Source organism: Giraffa tippelskirchi, chromosome X, assembly GCF_054371585.1.
Source record: "Giraffa tippelskirchi isolate mGirTip1 chromosome X, T2T-mGirTip1v1.2.pri, whole genome shotgun sequence".
Lineage (NCBI taxonomy): Eukaryota > Metazoa > Chordata > Mammalia > Artiodactyla > Giraffidae > Giraffa > Giraffa tippelskirchi.
This window is the reverse complement of record NC_137289.1, coordinates 98915762-98933063: the sequence shown is the minus strand read 5'-3', so window position 1 is coordinate 98933063 and position 17302 is coordinate 98915762. Positions and strand designations below refer to the sequence as shown.

General features: G+C 42.6%; 1 protein-coding gene across 1 annotated transcript; it reads left to right on the top strand.

Annotated features, from left to right (window-relative positions):
• The first annotated feature begins 331 nt into the window (after positions 1–331).
• Positions 332–15739, top strand: LOC145537182 (uncharacterized). The gene is made up of 8 exons (XM_081567999.1): positions 332–5090; positions 6538–6617; positions 7846–7954; positions 9790–10008; positions 10929–11008; positions 11484–11622; positions 11996–12154; positions 15627–15739. The coding sequence occupies exons 3-7, from the start codon at positions 7897–7899 to the stop codon at positions 12106–12108; spliced, it is 609 nt and encodes a 202-aa protein (XP_081424125.1). The 5' UTR covers positions 332–5090; positions 6538–6617; positions 7846–7896; the 3' UTR covers positions 12109–12154; positions 15627–15739.
• The last annotated feature ends 1563 nt before the right edge of the window (positions 15740–17302 follow it).

The window sequence follows — 17302 nt, the reverse complement described above, 5'->3', positions numbered from 1 at the left end:
TTTCTGCCTTAAACTGGAAAGCTCAAACAACTACGATGCGCAGCATAGATAAAATGCTTTCAATGCTCTTTGTTACGACAGTGGTCACTATAGACAAGTAATCTTCAGTTTATGAAGACTTCTTTTTGAGTCCAAGATGGCAGCAATCTGTGGGGTTTTCACCCTAACCTTGCCCTTCCGCCCTTTGCGGATCATCCTGGAATGGTCCCCAGGCATCTATATCTGCTGTTCCCCAATCCCACCAGCAAGGGGCGCGCGAGATGAAACAGTTCTGTCCTGGGATATACCACTGAGGGGAAGCGGTAAGACCCCCCCCACTCTGGAAGGTACCATTGGGAGAGGGCGTTCCACAGCAGGGAGGGCCCCCTTACACCGCGTCAGGCATGGACCACAGTTCCCAGGCGCGGCGCTCAGGGCGCCTCTGGGTCTATCCCGATTCGCTCCTCTTCGTCTTCCCGCTGCTTTCGAATCCGAGTGGACACTGGTATTCAGCGGAAACTTTCTTCGTCTCTTTTCCAACTCCACCCCTTCGTTGGTGGGACGACTACGGAGCGAGAGACCTGCTGTCGGTTTGGGTATGGCGTCAGAGAAGCTTTCTGGGTAGTGACTGGTCACCGCGTGATTGCGGGCACTGTGGGCACAGAACTGGAACTGAGGGCGAGAGGCGCGTGTATACGCGTGCGCCTGCGTTAGCGTGCGCAACGATGCAGAGCATGCAATTTTCCTCCGAGTTTTATTGCTTTTCCCAAAGGGGTCGAATAGCTGCTCTGGTTAGTGGCGAGGTTTGGCGCGGTCACTGGCCGTGCATGGTGACTGCGTTTCAGTCTTGTTTAGCTCTCGCTCAGTCTGGATCCTGTGGCAGCGCACGGTCTTCACACAAATGCACGCAATTCATGTCCAGGGAGAGGTCTCTGAGTTTGGTGTCTCTCCCTGGAGAGTATACTGTATCTGGCACCTTGGGATTGTGTGTTGCTACGTGTGACAACACAGGTGGTGTTTGGCTACATTTGATCTCCTTGAGCCTTTGGGCGGAATTGTGAGTGATGGGACATTTGATGTGAGTGGATTTTGTGAGCCATAATACAAAGCCTCTAGGATGTGTGCCTGTATACCGGGATGTGCATCTTTGGAGGTTTCTTGCCTCTCAGTCCCTGTGTGTGAGATCTCTGTGTTAGGGGTCTGCACCCCAGAATGTGAGATCACTGAGCTTTTTGATTCTGGGTTCCAAGTTGTGATGCCTCTGTGCTGCTTTAAGGATGGGTTAGTCTAAAGGTGTAAAGGATCAGCTGCCTGGGGCTCTATGCAGAGGTTGCAAATTTTTCCTTTGTCTGGGAACTTTGTCTTAAGATTATATGATATTCTTGAGTTATTAAAACTTCTGCCTTTCCGTTTAGGAGGGTTTGTATTAGGTCGGTAAGTGTCCGCGTGGTTTGGGAGTCAGTCTCCATGATGTGAAGCATCTGTGCAGTTCTCATTTGTTTCTGTCTGGAAGACTTTGGACTGTTTGCAGGGTCTCTGTCACAGCGTGTATGGTTATGGTCTCTGTTGTGTTTGAGCGTCTGAGACTCGAGTTGTGTGCTCTCTGTGCAGAGATTCAGTGAGCTCTTTTTGGTGTCTCTGGCTGTCTATGAGCTGTTGGAAGTCTTCGTGTTAGAAATAAAACCTCTTACGTTCTTGGCTGTGAGGTCTCTGTCCAGGAAGTGAGGATTTGGTAGCTGGCAGATATGATTCTGAAGCCGGGAACCTGACATGCTGACTGTGTGTTGTTGAGTGTATCACTTGTCTCGTGAAATCTCAGTATGTATCATAATTAATACAGTGGGGCCAGTGCCCATCTTGGAGGGTACCTGTGCATGTTAGCAATGTGTTTAAAGGGCCTGCCTCCAGACTGTCCTTCAGCAAATGTTTTCTGAGCACCTGCCATAGACCTGAGCACTATTGGAGGAGTTTGGGACAGGGCAAAACTAACCAAGTCTCTCATTGCATAGACTTGGTGGTCAGTAAGTAAATCAAGGGTGGCAGGCACTATGAAGAAAGATATTGCTAGATCAGGGGAAAAGGTGTATGTGGGTATGATATTATGATTTTCTTCAAGATAATGAGGGAAAGTCTCCCTGAACGATGCCAAGTAAGCAGAGATCTGGAGGAAGTGAGGGAGCAGGTCGTGGGGTTACCTAAGGGAAGAGCATTCCAGGCAGAAGGAACAACAAATGCAACAGTCCTCGCATGGAAATCTACTTGGCGTGCTCCTGAATGTCAAGGAGTCCTGTGATGCACTGGGTTTGGCACGTAGCTCTCATTGAAAGGGGCCTGGTGCTGCTATTTCTGTTTGTCCCCCAGTTTGTGGTCATCTGCATTTCACAGATGAAGGACTCAAGGCTCCAACATGTGCCCTGCACCTTCTCTCCTACCTATACCTGAAATTAGGAGTGAAACCTTCTGGTCCGTCAGGAGAGACAGAGAACTTGAGTGTACCAGCTGCAGGGATGATAGCATCCACGTTGAATGTCAGCCGAGCAGCGTACCTCAGTTTTAATGTGGGAATCATGCCTCATATCGTTGCCTGCCCTTGATGGAGGGCAGGACTTAAGAAGGAGAAAGGGAACTGGGGCAAAGGAGAGAGGCAGGAAGGGGAAGCTGGAGGACAATGAGAAAAAAAAATGAATGGTCTCATCACATTGCTTGGATTTGGCCCAAATCACCTTGATTAAATGATTGGAGTGATATATAGATATATAGATATATAGATATATATTTTTTACTTTGTCCCTGTCCCTACCCTTTCTTTCCCTCCCCTTCTCTTTTGTGCCTGGGATACCACCTGGGGCTGGAGATTTCTTTTCTGTGAATTTTTCAACTACAAGCTTGCTTTTAAAATAGGTTATCTGTTCCTTTTTCACTGAAATTTGATAGTTTGTCCCGCTTCACCTAAATTGCCAGATGTAGTTATTCTATGACTATAAACTTATTCATAGAATCCTTTTAATTTCTGTGGAATCTGTAACCTATTTCTTTCCTGATATTGGTAAGTTTTGTCTATAGTTATCTTGCTTTTGTTTTATTCTTCTGGGTGGAAATTTATGAATTCGTAGTGACCTTTTGAAAGAGCCAGCTTTGGGTTTTGTCGATTATCTGTATATTTTTTCTAATATCTGTTCCGATCTCTATTTCCCTTATTTTGCTGAGTCTCGCTACCAAAGGGGTTTAATAAAGTCCCTGAAAGTTTCCCAAGTATAGTGTAATCTCACAGATTCTAGGGCACTGTTGTAGCCGCACTGAGTGAGATCCACTGAATGTAGATCATGGCATCTGCACTTTTTACAAGAATTCCTCAGTTCTGATTGACATGGACAACGTGTCTAGGCACTACTGGAGCAGAGGCATGGTCTTATTTTCCCTACTGCCAGGCTGTCTTCACTGAGAGCATGTGACAGGGTTGTCTGTTTTCTCTGATGCACAAACCCAAGGGGTATGACACAAACTCAAGGGCGTTGACAATTAAATGGAGGGAGGCTTTGGACTAGAGCAGATGCGGTGGACTTTGGAAAAAGTAGATGCATTAGAGATTTTCGAAGTAAAAGTGACAGAACTCAGCAAGAATATGGACTTGAAGTGAAGGAGAGGGAATTGTAAACATGGTTAAGACCAAGTTTCTGTGTCCTGTCATAAGGGTACAAAGGTGTCATGGGAAATCCTGGAAGTTGGCCAGGTCTGGAAAGAATTCCAAATAAGATTTTTATGTTTATGAGCTCATGGTCTAGATGGATACAATAACCAGTATTTACATACTTAAAGTTCCTTTTCCTTTTAAAAAAAAGTGAGAGGTATTGAGATATAATTTATATACAATAGAAGTCAATGCTTTAAAGCATTACCGTTTATCGAGTTTTCACATATGCATACCATTGCGTAAATGCTACCACAGCAAAAATGTAGAAAACGCCCCATTCGTTTGAAAACGCTCCTTTGGGCTATTTGCATTGAGACTCCTTCCTCCATTCCTATACCCTGGCCACCGCAGATATATTTCTGTGCCTATAGTTGTGCCTTTTCCAGGAATCCATTGACATGGAATCATATAACACATAGCCTTCTGTGTCTGACATCTCTCAGTGGCACAGCTGAGATGCATCCTTGCTGTTACATGCATTAGGAGTTCCTTTTGAAATGACTGTGTAGTATTCTCCTGCACGAGTATACACTTTTGTTTCTCTTTCATCTCTATGCCAGTTGTTGAATAGTTGGGCTGTTTCTGGTTTTGGCTATTAGGAGTACATGAGTAGGATATTTTAGTAATGGTCCTTGTGTGAATATGTTTTCCTTTGTCTTTGGTAAAATTAAAACTCCTAGTAAGTACGAAAATTCCTGAGAATAAGAAGAATGTGCTACTGGAGAAGAGTGAAGAAATAGCTACAGAAGGAATGAAAAGGCTAAGCCAAAGTGGAAACAACCCCCGGCTGTGGTTGTGTCTGGTGGTGAAAGTCAAGTCCGATGCTAAAAGAACAATATTGTACAGGAACCAGAGGTATATTCTGAGAAATCAGTTACCAGTTCAGAGATATAAAGGTGCAGTGCTGCAAGCAACAGATGGAAACAGAGGTATGTATTTCTGTGTCTATTCCATGGAAGTGAGTAAAGCCATCGCAAGCGTGATGGAAAACCCAGAAGCAGAGAAGGAAATGGTTCATCAAAGCATGTATAAAAATAGGTATTAAAAACCGTAATGTCTGTTTCTGTCACGAATGTCTTTCTGAGACACATTCTCCACTAAGGGTAACCTGGGACTACCTATCACCAGTTTGTGGATGCATAAGAAAGACTGCCCTGGAAGGAAAAATATATAGTCTTCAAGCCCCTTTCTCATCCTCCAGAGACCCTGCCGTTCCAGGACTCCACCTCAGTGGCGAGAAAACCTCAACGTGCACGGCACACGCCGAACTCCGGGAGCATGCGCAGTGTGTGCACGTGCACCCGTTGCTGCGCATGCGCCTTGGTGCACATACATCCTGAGCGTTCTGTGAGGAGCGTTGGGCCTGAGGCGGTTGGGTTTACTCAGTCCCGGTTCCTTCTCACTGCTTGCGAGTCACCAGGTAGGTCCACAGATCTGTCCTGTCTGGAGTTGAAGTGCGCGAGTGTGTGAGGGGGAGCCAGCGAGTTTCGGGCGGGTCGGGCAGTGCGATCTGGGGCCTTTGAGGAGGAAAGCCCTCGAGGTGGTCATCTTTCTCCTCAGAGGTGTCGCGACGCCATAGTTCTTGCCCTGGTGGCTGGAGAGGAAGGGCGGTGGGCAGAAGAGGGCAGGGGTCGGGTGATGGTGGGGGGGAGACTTGGGAGTGCTATTTGAAATATCTGGTTCACTGGGGCCCTGGAACTGACGACAGAGCACAGAATCTGGGGCCGGCAGTGGGACCTGGGCAGGGGGCGGGGTGGGCGATTAAGGAAAGGCCTAGAAACCGGACCGCGGGGGGGTTGTGACTGTATTGTTATAGCCACGCGTTTTGGGGAACAAACTCACTCAGAAGGACAATGCAGGTAATGGAGGGCAGTTTATTACACCGGCGGGCCCAAGGCAGAGTCTCCTCTTAGCCAAGGACCCCGACCAGCATTTGTGAAAATCTTTTATACCCCATGTGTACGTGTCCGAACTCACCACCCCAAATTCCTGGAGACTTACATAAACAAAGGAAGGGTAAATACAATCACAGTAGTCTCATCATTTAGGTGTTATGTGTTCAAACAGTTAAACAGTTGGCCAATAATCAATAAGCCGGAGGTTACACTCCGATAGGTACAGAAACATTTACGGCCTGTCCAGAGACAGGGGTGATTAGTGTATGTTTTCTCTTAGGCGATGAGTAACCTGGATAGGATCTTCAAGGTTCCCCTGTCCGGAGGGGGTCTTATCCTTCTATTGTCGTTTTCACAGGCACTAGGCACAGAGTTCAGAGTCCATTAGAGAGGTGGCCGAGCATGATCAGCACCAACAGGCCTAAGATGGAGTCCAGGCCCCAGGAATTCCTTCTTCATTATCCCGGGTTTTGTGATAAGGTGTCAAGGGAGACGTGGACCAGTTGCTCTGCATGCACTCACCTCAGCCCCAGACCCTGAGAAAATCAGGCTGTAAAGACGGAGCCTTTCTTCTTGTTCCAGCTGAATTCCAAGGGAGTTGGGGGAGATATGCCTGGTGAAAAGGAGTGTGACAAAAGGAATAGTCCTGGATTTTTAATTCCTAGCAGCGTTTCACTAAATATCTTCATGATGGAGAATTCTGTTGTGAAATCAAACTTCCTCACAAAAATTCAGCCTTCCTGTGTACCTTAAGGTGATTTCTCTGCCAGCTTAGCAAAGACAAATATGGCTTTTCTAGCAACTGTATTTGGTGTACTTGGAATGCATGTACACTCGTACTTAACCAGAGTTTTCTTTTGAAAGTATTTTCACATTTTTAAAAAAATAATAAGTCAACGTATGGTCATAAAAGTGATCAAATATAGCTGTACTCTTAAATACATTTTCTAAATCACAATATTCTACTTTCAGGGAGAAATATGAGTTTGCAAGTGGCATCAACATTGGGACCTATAGATCAAGAGTCCTCCCAGCCGGGTGAACCTGTGGTTGTGAGTACCTTACCATTTGATGTTTTCTATTAGCACAAGTTTATTTTGGAGAAAATATTGTTAAGTAGTGAGGTCGTTGCTGAGCCGCAGAAAGACGGCCGGGATTCTTGGCCTCTGGAGGAGAAGAATTCAATCCGGGGCCAGAGACGAGGCTGGATCGCCCAGAGCTTTGGTGTGATAAAGTTTTATTAAAGTGTAAACGAGATAGAGAAAGCTTCTGACATAGGCATCGGAAGGGGGTAGAAAGAGTACCCCCCTGCTAGTCTTCAGCTGGATGATATATAGTCACTAGCAGTTTGTTAATGAAAGAAAGGAATGTCTTAAACTCAGAAGGGCACCAGGCCCCTCATCCATAAGATGTATTTTGGAATAATCTGGGCACCAGACATCCCGGGTCATAAAACGATTGACTTGAATTTTGCAGAAAGGCAGATCATGCAAATAGTTTCATCTACATAGATTAGGGGAACAGTGTCTGAGTATAACATACTGGTTTGTCAAGTAGGTTCTGAGCCATTAGGCGGAAGACAGCGCTTGGGGTAAATGCAGAGTACAGTAACATAGCTTAAGACAAACATTTCCATAAGAAAAATGCATTGGTTAACTCAAAGTTTGAGAATAGTTAACTTCAGGTGAAACCAGGTGTCATGGCCACACAGTATTTTAAGAGAAACCTCTTTTAAATTTGTATAGAGAAGGGAAAAAATATCCCTAGTTTGTTTCATCCTGCCGCTTAAGAGAGAGAGAAAATGTCTGACACTTGCAGCCTATTTCCTCCGTTTGGAGACTCCTGGCCTTCCTGCCGGTTGCCCTCTCAGTAGTACAGATGCAGCGATAAAGGTCTTTCATGCTGATAAAGGGTGACAGTTTGTCTTAGGAAGGAACATTGATCCAGATATATTACAGTCTGGTGTTGCCTGGATGAGTATACCGTTAAATTCCCTGGAAATGTGCCCAGTGACTCCCTCCTCCTGCTTATTAACAACAGATTGCATACTTCCATCCCAACATAGATTTAAATAGCTTCCAAAGTCTTCCTGGGTAACTCTTAGGGGAGCTAACTTTTCTCTGTGGGAAGAGTAACTTTATTAAAAGTAAGTACATAGAATTGTGTTGGGAAAATGTTGTTAGGTTAACTTATGATCAGATATATCTGTGTCTTATGTATATTTATGCTATTAGATGTATTAACAACAAAAGGTTTTTATTTGCATGCCCACTCTACTAGGACCAGTAGCCCAGTGTTGAGCAACCTCAACAAGGGGAACCACCAGCTGAAATGCAGGATATCACACCGGCAAAGGAGGAAATAAATGAAGAGGATCCAGTGGATCGTGGTGAAGAGAAGCTTGAGACATAATTTATATACAAGAGAAGTCAATGCTTTAAAGCATTCCTGTTTGTCGAGTTTTGACATATGCATACCATTGCGTAAATGCTACCACAACAAAAAGGTAGAAAACGTCCCGTTGGTTTGAAAATGCTCCCTCGGGTGAGAATGCAAACTAGTACAGCCACTATGGAGAACAGTGTGGAGATTCCTTAAAAAACTGGGAATAGAACTGCCATACGACACAGCAATCCCTCTGCTGGGCATACACACCAAGGAAACCAGAATTGAAAGAGACACGTGTAGCCCAGTGTTCATCACAGCACTGTTTACAATAGGCAGGACATGGAAGCAACCTAGATGTCCATCAGCAGACGAATGAATAAGGAAGCATTGGTACATATACCCAATGGAATATTACTCAGCCATTAGAAAGAATACATTTGAATCATTTCTATTGAGATGGATGAAACCGGAGCCCATTATTCAGAGTGAAGTAAGCCAGAAAGAAAAACACCAATAGAGTATACTAATGCATATATATGGAATTTGAAAGACGGTAACCATAACCCTATTGCGAGACAGAATAAGAGACACAGATGCATAGAACAGTCTTATGGACTCTGAGGGAGAAGGTGAGGGTGGGACGTTCTGAGAGAATAGCACTGAAACATGTATATTATCATATGTGAAACAGAACACCATTCCAGGTTCGATGCATGAGACAAATGCTCAGGGCTGGGGCAATGGGATGACCCAGAGGGATGGGATGGGGAGTGGGTGGGAGGGGGGTTCAGGATGGGGAACACATGTAAACCCATAGCTGATTCATGTCAATGTATGGCAAAAGCCACTACAATATTGTAAAGTAATTAGCCCCCAACTAAAATAAATAAATTTATTAAAAAAAAAAAAAAGCAAATGCTCCCTCCGGCTATTTGCATTCAGATTCCTTCCTCCATTCCTATACCCTGGCAACCACAGATATATTTCTGTGCCTATAGTTGTGCGTTTTCCAGAAACCCATTGACATGAAATCATATAACACATAGCTTTCTGTGTCTGACATCTCTCAGTGGCACAGCTGAGATGCCTCCTTGCTGTTACATGCATTAGTAGTTCCTTTTGAAATGACTGTGTAGTATTCTTATGCATGAGTATACTCTTTTTTCTTTCATCTACATACCAGTTGTTGAATAGTTTGGTTGTTTCTAGTTTTGGCTATTAGGAGTACATGAGTAGGATGTTTTAGTAATGGTCCTTGTGTGAATATGTTTTCCTTTCTCTTGGGTAAAATTGGCTAAAATTAAAACTCCTAGGAAGTACCGAAATTCTTGAGAATAAGAAGAATATGCTACCGGAGAAGAGTGAAGAAATAGCTACAAAAGGAATGAAAAGGCTAAGCTAAAGTGGAAACAGCCCCCAGCTGTGGATGTGTCTGGTGGTGAAAGTCAAGTCCGATGCTAAAAGAACAATATTGTACAGGAACCAGAGGTATATTCTGAGAAATCAGTTACCAGTTCAGAGATATAAATGTGCAATGCTCCAAGCAACAGATGGAAACGGAGGTACATATTTCTGTGTCTATTCTATGGAAGTGAGTAAAGCCATTGCAAGCATGATGGAAAACCCAGAAGCAGAGAAGGAAATGGTTCATCAAAGCATGTATAAAAATAGGTATTCAAACCAGTAATGTCTATTCCTGTCATAAATGTCTTCCTGAGACACATTCTCCACTAAGGGTAACCTGGGACTACCTATCACCACAGTTTGTGGATGCGTAAGAAAGACTGCACTGGAAGGAAAAAAAGATAGTCTTCAACCCCCTTTCTCATCCTCCAGAGACCCTGCGGTTCCAGGACTCTACCTCAGTAGCGAGAAAAGCTCAACGTGCTCGGCACACGCCGAACTCAGGGAGCATGCGCAGTGTGTGCAGGTACACCCGCTACTGCGCATGCGCCTTGGTGCGCATAAGTAGCGCGCATTCTGTGAGGAGCATTGGGCCTGAGGCGGTTGTGTTTACTCAGTCCCGGTTCCTTCTCACTGCTTGCGAGTCACCAGGTAGGTCCACAGATCTGTCCTGTCTGGAGTTGATGTGTGCGAGCGTGTGAGGGGGAGCCAGCGAGTTTCGGGCGGGTCGGGCAGCGCGTTTTCGGGCCTTTGAGGAGGAAGGCCCTCGAGGTCGTCATCTTGCTCTTCAGAGGTGTCGTGACGCCATAGTTCTTGCCCTGGTGGCTGGAGAGGAAGCTCGGTGGGCAGAAGAGGGAGGGGTCGGGTGATGGTGGGCGGGGGGGAGACTTGGGAGTGCTATTTGAAATATCTGGTTCACTGGGGCCCTGGAACTGACGACAGAGCACAGAATCTGGGGCCGGCAGTGGGACCTGGGCAGGGGGCGGGGTGGGCGATTAAGGAAAGGCCTAGAAACCGGACCGCGGGGGTGGGGGTGGGTGGGTTGTGACTGTCTCCCGGGTTTTGTGATAAGGTGTCAAGGGAGACGTGGACCGGTTGCTCTGCATGCAGACTCACTTCAGCCCCAGACACTGAGAAAATCGCCATAGTCAGGCTGTAAAGACTGAGCCTTCTTGTTCCAACTGAATTCCAAGGGAGCTGGGGAGATACGTCTGGTGAATAGGGGTGTGACAAAAGGAATAGTCCTGAATTTTTAACTCTTAGCAGTATTTCACTAAATATCTTCATAATGGAGAATTCTGTTGTGAAATCAAACTTCCTCACAAAAATTGAGCCTTCCTGTGTACCTTAAGGTAATTTCTCTGCCAGCTTAGCAAAGACAAAAATGGCTTTTCTAGTAACTGTATTTAGTGTGATTGGAATGCATGTACACTCATACTTAACCATCGTTTTCTTTTGAAAGTATTTTCACATTTTTTAAAAAAGTAATAAGTCAACATATGGCCATAAAAGTGATCAAATATAGCTCTAGTCATAAATACATTTTCTAAATCACAACATTCTACTTTCAGGGAGAAATATGAGTGGGCAAGTGGCATCAACACTGGGACCTATAGATCAAGAGTCCTCCCAGCTGGATGCACCTGTGGTTGTGAGTACCTTACCATTTGGTGTTTTCTATTAGCAGAAGTTTATTTTTGAGAAAATGATGTTAAGTAGTACAGATGCAGTGATAAAGGTCTTTCATGCTGATAAAGGGTGACAGTGTGTCTTAGGAAGGAACATTGATCCAGATATATTACAGTCTGGCGTTGCCTGGATGAGTATACTGTTAAATTCCCTGGAAATGTGCCCAGTGACTCCCTCCTCCTGCTTATTAACAACAGATTGCATACTTCCATCCCAACATAGAGTTAAATAGCTTCCAAAGTCTTTCTGAGTAACTCTTATGGGAGTTAACTTTTCTCTGTGGGAAGAGAAACTTTATTAAAAGTAAGTACATAGAATTGTGTTGGGAAAATGTTGTTAGGTTTACTTATGATCAGATACATCTGTGTCTTGTGTATAGTTATGCTATTAGATGTATTAACAACAAAAAGTTTTTATTTGCATGCCCACTCTACTAGGACCAGCAGCCCAGTGTTGAGCAACCTCAACAAGGGGAACCACCAGCTGAAATTCATGATATCACACCTGCAAAGGAGGAAGTACATGAAGAGCATCCAGTGGATCGTGGTGAAGAGAAGCTGCCGCGTGCCTGTCAAGGTAAAGTGTATCAGTGCATCCTGCCTTAAGACATACCCAGTGAGTGGAGGAAAGGAAACATTAGAAAAGGACTTCAGACAGTTCCTGAAAAACTGAGGAGAGTATAGTTTGCAGGTTCGTGTGGTTGGTGAAATTTTCCCTTGTTTTCAAGACAGAGAAGTCGGGGGAGCATCTAAGTTGTCTGAGGACAACCCTGGAAAAGGAAAATGGTAATGACTTTCGGGAAATTCTGCTTTCCTTTTTCTCCAGCAACACATTCCTGGAATAATGCTCCTGAGTTTCTTACTCATCACATTTTTACCATACTAACCTAAGGCTTTTAATTCATAACACTGAGGGAATGAATATCATCATTCCCTTGTTTATATTGTAGGTTTTACAGCTAAATTGATGCGTTTTTTTAATGATCCTTACCTGGAAATTGATCTCCCGGAATTGGCTGTGGCAAAGACTGGGGGTCAAGGTGGAGATGGTCCTGATGTCTAGGAGGAGATTGCGTCAAATATAGAGCCTGTTGAAATGCCAGAAGCAGGTATGTCATCCATTCAGAAAGTAATTTATGTGGTTTCTGTTTTTCAGAATATTATATCTTTAATAATATAGAGGGAACATTACTATTATTTTAATAATAGAATTCACATATTCTTTGAAAGATAGTTCACATCCCAGATGCCTGAGTGCCTGACTTACAGACTTTCCAATAAAGAGACAGGATCAAAGCCATATCGAACTGAAAATAGGAAACCGTTTTCCTTTTTTTTTTTATTTTTAAATAAATTTATTTATTTTAGTTGGAGGCTAATTACTTTACAATATTGTAGTGGTTTTTGCCATACATTGACATGAATCAGCCATGGGTTTACATGTGTTCCCCATCCTGAACCCCCCCACACCTCCCTCCCCCTCCCATCCCTCCGGGTCATCCCACTGCCCCAGCCCTGAGCATTTGTCTCATGCATCGAACCTGGAATGATGTTCTGTTTCACTTATGATAATATACATGTTTCAATGCTATTCTCTCAGAACGTCCCACCCTCACCTTCTCCCTCAGAGTCCATAAGACTGTTCTATGCATCTGTGTCTCTTATTCTGTCTCGCATATAGGGTTATGGTTACCGTCTTTCAAATTCCATATATATGCATTAGTATACTGTATTGGTGTTTTTCCGTCTGGCTTACTTCACTCTGTATAATGGGCTCCAGTTTCATCCTTCTCAATAGAACTGATTCAAAAGGAAACCGTTTTCTTTCCTTGAGTATAAGTACTTTAAGCAACAGCTAATAATTTTCAGGTTCTTTTCTAATTTCTGCTTGTAACAAATACGGAATGCATTTGTAATAAATATCAGTTTACATGAAATATGCTCAGTAGGTTCTAGTACCAGCTTTAACATAATGTGTGTGATTCAGGTAAATCCCTTAACTTCTAAACTGAACTTTATTCATTTAAGTTGTGAATTCAGAACAGATACACTAAAATGCCAATTTTTCCATGCTGATTTTTGCACTCTCTGATTCCCTTCGATGGAATGCATACAAGAATACTCTGTTTTTCTTGATTGATTTATCATAAAATATCATCTAGAGTCAAATTATAACAGGGGAATTGAGATTTCATTTTCTGATGGGGGACCCATGTACACCCGTGGCTGATTCATATCAATGTATTGCAAAAAACACCACACTATTGTAAAGTAATTAGCCTCCAATTAAAATTAAAAAATTAATTTTTTTAAAAAAGAAAATGAGCCAACATTCCGCTTGATGTTTGTTAAATTCTCTCAAATTCTGAATTCTCTAGCTCTTAGGAAAATTAGTTGCATTTTAAATCCTTTCCCCATTGAAGCATGATGTGACTGAATAATAAAATGGCAAAAGGTAGTCTAGTTTCCTGTTTCTGTGGCTGATCAAGTTGAGAGAGTGCATTTAGTCAGTGATATCCCAGGCAGGTGTGAGTGAGATACATATGCTAAGCACACTACCTGCCCCCATGTTTGGTCTGTTTTGGGGGGCGTTTTTTTGCTTATTTTAAGTGGAGGATCATTACTTTACACTACTCTGATGGTTTTTGCCATACACCCAACTCTCACTCTTAAGGAACTAGTAAAAATCTGAGCCTCACGATATAATCATCTCTCACTATATCAAATATGTTATTTTTCCTCTTTGATACGTGAGTTTAAAAAGTTTTGAAGGTTAAAGTCTGTAACTCTAGTTCTTCCCACGTAATCAGCGTAGTATCTTTCACATAGGTGTTCTCCAGATTGCTGACAATTAATTGCATGGTTCTAATTTTACAGGAAGAACTTCATGGTTAGGGAAGATTTTACTGTGTATTAGCCTTCTAAATATTTTCACTTTACCTTTTTGTTCCATTCCATTAGAACATGTAGATGAAAAGACAACTTTCAGACTACTTTCAAGTAACTACAGAACATGATTAAAATGTTCTCTTAGAAACATCTTAGCCCTAAATATGTGTGGTATTTAAAAAGAAAAATACATTAATTATAAAGTACATAAATATAAAATCCTACCCCCAACAAACAGGTAAGAAAAAGAGCGACAGAATAAACCTAACGGAAAAAGCAAAAGATACTTAATAAAAGACAGGTATGAATCGTCAGGAAGAGGAAAATAAACTCAACTAATAGATAAACACAATGTGGTAATTTACATAATTTTGTAACACACATATATATACACACACATTTTTTAATATTCTTTTCTGTTGTGATTTATCACAGGAGGTTGGACATAGTTCCCTGTGCTGTATAGTAGGACCTTGTTGTTTATCCATTCTGAATGTGATAGTTTGTATCTGCCAACCCCAAATTGCCAGTCCATTCCTCTCAGTTTACATGATTGTGAAGAAAATGGACAAAGCCCAAGTATACCTAATAAGAAATATGAACAAGACACTAACAGTAGATTACAGAATTAAAACAGAGTATAATCTGGAACTCACATATTTTTAGAATATTGATGGGATGTGTCTAATAGGGTAGAAAAAGAAATATTATTTAACATAGCCCAGAGTAACTAAATAAGTAAACATCACAAGATACCGTGGATGAACTTTTGAAATTGGTCAGAGTTGTCTCTCAAAAGCCATTGTCATTCAGAAACAAACCAAAAAATCTCCTTTTCCAGATTTTCTTCTCTCTTCCTACTTGCTTTTCTCTCTCACTCATACTCCCTCTAGCTCTCCCGTTTCTTTTCTTCTCTCCTTTTTCTCTTTCTTCTTTTGGTGTGGCTGTGAGAAAGTCCTATTTCTGCTTCACATGTTGATGTCGCCAGTGATAGTAATGACTGAAAATTAGTGTCCCCATATAATTTATTATACCAACTGGAATGCTTTCCAAGGTGACAAGAAACATTTAGAATTACAAGAGGGCCACAAGTAAAAAGGGGGATAAATGTTTAACTGACTTAAAACAACCACATCAGGGATGAATTAGAACAAATGAAAATTTCTACACTCTTCCACAGTAGAGAAGAAACAAATGTACTACTGGCCTTTTTCTTTACTTCACTTAAGCAGTAACAGAGATAACAACTGTTGAGCTGTCCTATATTCGGAATATTATTTCAAACCAACACAGTTCAATGATACTTTTGGGGGATTTTTTGGTTTTAGTTTTTGTGTATTTTGTTTGTCTTAGGGTGTTTTTTGTTGTTAGATATTTTACTGAATGTGTACACAGTTTTGCCCTCTACTGAAAACGACCTTCTGATAGGTTCAATTGATTTCATTTGTTCTGAACTCAGTGTCCTTATTTTCTTGTATAACTAGGAAGGGTAGTGTGTTTTTAAAAATACTGGTAATAGGCTTGAAAAGTCGATAAAATCTCTAGAGAGGATTAACTGAAGGTAAGCCAGAGGGTCGCCCGTAGTGTTCTTGTTTTAGTCCACTTTATAAAACTACAACTGCGATGAACTTTGTACACCTCTCCTATCAACGAAATTTCTGCTAAGTAACTTTTTTAATGTATATATTATAGGTGAAGGGCGACGATTTGCTTGAAAGAAGATAGACTGAAGCCGTCTGTGCTGTTCTTATGTTGTATATTTGACTGTTAAAGTTCTGTCAATAAAGTTTCATTTTCTCCTTGCACATTTTTTGTTACATTTATCCCCGAGGATTTAATGGTATTGAAAATTCATGGTTTGTGATTTTTATGGCCTAGTTGAGGATGTATGTAGAGATAGAATGTTTGTATATAGATTTTCTGTTCCACAGTTCCTCTCAATATGCATATTAATTCCACAAATTTAGATCTAGATTATTTTTGCTTTTCAAAATATACTATAATATTTGAATATCAACAGTTTCTACTGGCTTAAACCTTAAACCTTTCCTCATTTTGCAGGATTGAACAAACCAGCCAGAATACTCTTGACTAAAGCAGGTGATAATCGGCATTTTTCCCGATAGGAAATGAGTAATCTTCTGCATTTCGACCTGTTTACGTTGCTTTTTTGTAGATATACTTTATCAGAGTAAGTTCCATTCTATTCCTAGCTTGCTGTCTTGAATATAGATTCAGTTCAGTTCCGTTCAGTCGCTCAGTCGTGTCCGACTCTGCGACCCCATGAATTGCAGCACGCCAGGCCTCTCTGTCCATCACCAACTCCTGGAGTCCACCCAAACCCATGTCCATCGAGTCGGTTATGCCATCCAACCATCTCAGCCTCTGTCGTCCCCTTCTCCTTCCGCCCCCAATCCTACCCAGCATTAGGGTCTTTTCCAATGAGTCAGCCCTTCGCATGAGGTGGCCCAAGTATTGGAGTTTCAGCTTCAACATCAGACCTTCCAGTGAACACCCAGGATTGATCTCTTTTAGGATGGATTGGTTGGATCTCCTTGCAGTCCAAGGGACTCTCAAGAGTCTTCTCCAACACCACAGTCCAAAAGCATCAATTCTTCGGTGCTCAGCTTTCTTCACCGTCCAACTCTCACATCCATACATGACCACTGGAAAAACCATAGCCTTGACTAGACGGACTTTTGTTGGCAAAGTAATGTCTCTGCTTTTAAATATGCTATCTAGGTTGGCCATAACCTTCCTTCCAAGGAGTAAGCGTCTTTTAAGTTCATGGCTGCAATCACCATCAGCAGTGATTTTGGAGCCCAAAAAAAATAAAGTCTGACACTGTTTCCAGTGTTTCCCCATCTATTCGCCATGAAGTGATGGGACCGGATGCCATGATCTTAGTTTTCTGAATGTTGAGTTTTAAGCCACCTTTTTCACTCTCCTCTTTCTCTTTCATCAGGAGGCTCTTTAGTTCTTCACTTTCTGCCATAAGGGTGGTGTCACCTGCATATCTGAGGATATGGCGTGTGACTAAATAAGGGCCAGTTTGTCCAAAGCACTGTGTGCCTCTTCCTGTTTTTCACCCAGAATTCCTTCATGACGCAGTGTCATTCAGGGATCGCAGAGGTTACAACTTACCCCTGTAGAACTGGCTGTGAGCAACGCTGTTTCTGTTAGGGATCCTAATTCATCTGAAGCCAGAGATGGAATTTCTGAGCTGGAGTGCATCTGTGTCCTCAGGTGTGACCTATTAGAGCTGTTTTGGGTTGGCATCCAGGATGAGCACTCTAAACTGTTTGCAGATCTCTGTCCCAGGGCATGAAATCTCAGAACTGTTTGGGGGGGGGTCTGTGTCCAGAGGG